Source organism: Chiloscyllium punctatum, chromosome 28 (assembly GCF_047496795.1).
Source record: "Chiloscyllium punctatum isolate Juve2018m chromosome 28, sChiPun1.3, whole genome shotgun sequence".
Lineage (NCBI taxonomy): Eukaryota > Metazoa > Chordata > Chondrichthyes > Orectolobiformes > Hemiscylliidae > Chiloscyllium > Chiloscyllium punctatum.
In genome coordinates this window covers 14,266,815-14,271,543 of record NC_092766.1, presented here as the reverse complement: position 1 = coordinate 14,271,543, position 4,729 = coordinate 14,266,815, and the positions used below count along the sequence as shown (strand labels likewise).

The 4,729-nt window shown below is 60.9% G+C and overlaps 1 protein-coding gene across 1 annotated transcript in view; it reads left to right on the top strand.

Annotated features, from left to right (window-relative positions):
- Nucleotides 1-678, top strand: part of LOC140453901 (relaxin-3 receptor 2-like) — a 1,116-nt gene extending 438 nt beyond the window's left edge. Inside the window, exon 1 of the mRNA XM_072548757.1 lies at nt 1-678. This exon is cut by the window's left edge and continues 438 nt beyond it. Coding sequence (XP_072404858.1) covers nt 1-678 — 678 coding nt within the window.
- Nucleotides 679-4,729: the final 4,051 nt, after the last annotated feature.

Here is a 4,729-nt window from a genome sequence, read left to right as displayed (position 1 = left end):
GCCATCTGCTGGCTCACCTCGGCCATCTGGCTGGGAGCGGGCTTCGCCAGTCTCCCAGCCGCCATCTATGCCCAGACCATCTTGGTCAATGGCGAGCAGCTCTGCGTCCAGCGTTACCCGGAGAGCTGGCACTGGTCGGAGGTCTACAAGCTGCAGAGGATTGCCCTGACATTCCTGGCACCGCTGGCGGCCATTGGCACCAGTTACGCCCAGCTCCTGCGGCTGCTGAGGGGGCAGGAGTCAGGTGTCGCCCGCCCGGGCCCAGCCCGCCTGATGCCCACCATAGCGGCCGCCTTCTTCCTCTGCTGGCTCCCCAACCACGCCATCGCCCTCTGGGAGGTGCTGGTGCGGCTGGAGGCGGTGCCCTGGGGCCCGGCCTACCATGCCGCCCACACCTACGTGCACCCGCTCGCCATCTGCTTGGCCAACGCCAACAGCTGCTTCAACCCCATCCTCTACTGCCTGGCGCGCAGGGAGTTCCGCAGGACGCTGAGGGCGGACCTGGCCTGGCTCGCTCGGCGCCGCCACCCGCTCGGCTGCCCCCGCTCCTCCTCCCCCCGCCTCGGCGGGCACAGGGCGCCCGACCTGCCCCTCCACCAGATGGACAGCCAAGCCAACTGCAGCAGCGGGCACTGCACCCCCTCTTCCAACACCTCGGTGGCTGCCCAGGAAATCTGATAGGGGCGGGTGTGGGGGGGGGGGGGTGAAAAGGGGAGGGCAAGGGGTGGGGTCATGAAATGCAATTGGGCACCGGGGTAAAGGGGTGGGGGCACGGGGGGCAGTTGTGAAATCCAATTGGGCACCGGGGTAAAGGGGTGGGGGCACGGGGGCAGTTTTGAAATCCAATTGGGCAATGGGGTAAAGGGGTGGGGGCACAGGGGGGCAGTTGTGAAATCCAACTGGGCACTTGGGTAAAGGGGTGGGGGCACGGGGGGCAGTTTTGAAATCCAATTGGGCACCCGGGGGTAAAGGGGTGGGGGCACGGGGGGGCAGTTTTGAAATCCAATTGGGCAACGGGGTAAAGGGGCGTTGTGAAACACAATGAGGCAGCAGTGGGTAAATGGATGGGGTCAAGGGAGGGGGTTGTGAAAGGCAATTGGACGTGGGTTGGGGGCTCATACCATATTTAGATGCCCAACACCCCCCCCCCCCTCCTCCAGCAAAGGAACGGGTTGGGGGGGGAGGTGTGTGGAGTTGACTTGGAGCAGGTAGGAATTTGGGATTCCATTGGCACCAACGTCTCTCGCCCAGCAAAGAGAGCCCTCCCCAACCTTCACCCCTGCCACTCCTGGGACACTCCTGGGGGGGAGTCTGCCCCCTACAGGCGTGGGCGGGGGGAGCCGAGGGTGCATCTCTGGGCGGAGCAGAAACGCCGGTCACCTGAGGGCGATCGCAACGACCGGATTGCCTCCAGTGCCCCAGGGTAACCTCTGGAAAACGCCAGGCGGGAGATATCTCCAAGATGGGGGTGGAGCAGGAGTGTCTCTCCCCCTGCCAGGGGGGGCCGTTCATCACAAACACTCGATTGCACAGAACTTGGAGCAATAACGAGAATATCTACTGGGTCCTCTGCAAGCAAGAGGGATACGTCCAGCCATCACCAAGCCTCAGAGAAACCAGAGCTTGTGGGATACTGTCAATCGGAGCCCATCGCAACGCTCACCCCCAACCGACTGGCACTGCTCCCTTCGAGCACCTTGTAGATTGTTGTTCGCAGTGAGATTTGGCATTCTTGCCACCGGTCCTGACGAGAGGGTGATAAGGAATCTGCTGCTTTCGACCCCCTGTCGAAAGTGAGGACTGCAGATGCTGGAGATTCAGAGGCAAAAGGTGAGGTGCTGGAAAAGCACGGCGGGTGAGGCATTGTCCGAGGAGCAGGAGAATCGACGTTACGGGGAAGAGCCCTTCATCAGGAATGTTCACAGTAACTGCTTGAAATGATTTACCTTCTTGACTTAAAAAAAATGTCGTTCCCACAACAAATGTACCTTGTACTCATTTGGGAACGGACGTTTTAATTGAGTTCAGGCGAATTTGAACCCTCCTGAGATTTAGAGCGATTGAAGTATTCCTGGTTTACTGACTGGCATGGATATATCACCTTTTCACAACCAGAGGGAAACATCGCTAAGCGTTTCAGCAATGGCTTCCAGGCAAGAAATTGAAATCAGAGGAGACTGTGCGGAGGAGACGAGAATTGGAAGAGAGAGCAGAAATCTCAGAGGGGGGCGTGGGTGAGCAACAGAGATAGGGAGGGCGTGTAGGGGGTGACAGAGATAGGGAGGGGAGTGTAGGGGGTGACAGAGATAGGGAGGGGAGTGTAGGGGGTGACAGAGTTGGGAGGGGAGTGTAGGGGCTGGAGGGGGGTGACAGAGATAGGGAGGGAGCGTAGGGGCTGGAGGAGGTGACAGAGATAGGGAGGGAGTGTAGGGGCTGGAGGGGGGTGACAGAGATAGGGAGGGAGTGTAGGGGCTGGAGGAGGTGACAGAGATAGGGAGGGAGTGTAGGGGCTGGAGGAGGTGACAGAGATAGGGAGGGAGTGTAGGGGCTGGAGGGGGGTGACAGAGATAGGGAGGGAGTGTAGGGGCTGGAGGGGGGTGACAGAGATAGGGAGGGGATGTAGGGGGCTGGAGGGGGTGACAGAGATAGGGAGGGGGTGTAGGGGGCTGGAGGGGGTGACAGAGATAGGGAGGGGCTGTAGGGGCTGGAGGGGGTGACAGAGATAGGGAGGGAGTGTAGGGGCTGGAGGAGGTGACAGAGATAGGAAGGGGGTGTAGGGGGCTGGAGGGGGTGACAGAGATAGGGAGGGGGTGTAGGGGGCTGGAGGGGGTGACAGAGATAGGGAGGGGGTGTAGGGGCTGGAGGGGGTGACAGAGATAGGGAAGGGGTGTAGGGGCTGGAGGGGGTGACAGAGATAGGGAGGGGGTGTAGGGGCTGGAGGAGGTGACAGAGATAGGGAGAGGGTGTAGGGGGCTGGAGGGGGTGACAGAGATAGGAAGGGGGTGTAGGGACTGGAGGAGGTGACAGAGATAGGGAGGGGGTGCAGGGGCTGGAGGAGGTGACAGAGATAGGGAGAGGGTGTAGGGGGCTGGAGGGGATGTCAGAGATAGGGAGGGGGTGTAGGATCTGGAGGAGGTGACAGAAATAGGGAGGGGGTGTAGGGGCTGGAGGGGGTACAGAAATAGGGAGGGATGTAGGGACTGGAGGAGGGGGCAGAGATAGGGAGAGGTGTAGGGGCTGGAGGGGGTGACTTGATAGGGAGGGGTGAAGGGGCTGGAGGGGGTGACAGAGATAGGGAGAGGGTTGTAGGGACTGGAGGAGGTGACAGAGATAGGGAGGTGTGTAGGGGCTGGAGTAGGTGACAGAGATAGGGAGGGGGTGTAGGGACTGGAGGAGGTGACAGAGATAGGGAGGGGGTGTAAGGGCTGGAGGGGGTGACAGAGATAGGGAGGGGGTGTAGGGGCTGGAGGGGGTGACAGATATAGGGAGGGGGTGTAGGATCTGGCGGGGTGACAGAGATAGTGAGGGGGTGTAGGGGCTGGAGGGGGTGACAGAGATAGGGAGGGGGTGTAGGGACTGGAGGAGGGGACAGAGATAGGGAGGGGGTGTAGGGGCTGGAGGGGGTGACAGAGATAGGGAGAGGTGTAGGGGCTGGAGGGGGTGACTAGATAGGGAGGGGGTGAAGGGGCTGGAGTGGGTGACAGAGATAGGGAGAGGGTTGTAGGGGCTGGCAGAGGTGACAGAGATAGGGAGGGGTGTAGGGACTGGAGGAGGGGGCAGAGATAGGGAGGGGGTGTAGGGGCTGGAGGGGGTGACAGAGATAGGAAGGGGTGTAGGGCTGGATGGGGTGACTAGATTGGGAGGGGGTGAAGGGCTGGAGGGGGTGACAGAGATAGGGAGGGGGTGTAGGGACTGGAGTAGGTGACAGAGATAGGGAGGAGGTGTAGGGACTAGAAGAGGTGACAGAGATAGGGAGGGGGTATAGGGACTGGAGGAGGTGACAGAGATAGGGAGGGGGTGTAAGGGCTGGAGGAGGTGACAGAGATAGGGAGGGGGTATAGGGACTGGAGGGGGTGACAGAGATAGGGAGGGAGTGTAGGGGCTGGAGGTGGGGATAGAGATAGGGAGGGGGTGTAGGGGGCTGGAGGGGGTGACAGAGATAGGGAGGGTGTTTAGGGGCTGGAGGGGGTGACAGAGATAGGGAGGGGGTGTAGGGGCTGGAGGGGGTGACAGAGATAGGGAGGGGGTGTAGGGGGCTGGAGGGGGTGACAGAGATAGGGAGGGGGTGTAGGGGGCTGGAGGGGGTGACAGAGATAGGGAGGGAGTGTAGGGGCTGGAGGGGGTGACAGAGATAGGGAAGGGGTGTAGCGGCTGGAGGGGGTGACAGAGATAGGGAGGGAGTGTAGGGGCTGGAGGGGGTGACAGAGATAGGGAGGGGGTGTAGGGGCTGGAGGGGGTGACAGAGATAGGGAGGGGGTGTAGGGGCTGGAGGGGGTGACAGAGATAGGGAGGGGGTGTAGGGGCTCCATTCTGTGGTTATGAAGAGATGGTGAGGGATGTGTTTGTGTGTGTGTGTGTGTGCCGCGCGTGTAAATCGTACTCCCTCCGCAGACCGACCCCGTGCTCACCAGGAGGGATTATGCCATTTATGGGAGCACGGGCAGCTCACCAGAGGGACACAGATTGCAGAGAATTGGCAGGAAGAGTAGTCAGAGAGATGGGTTTGTTT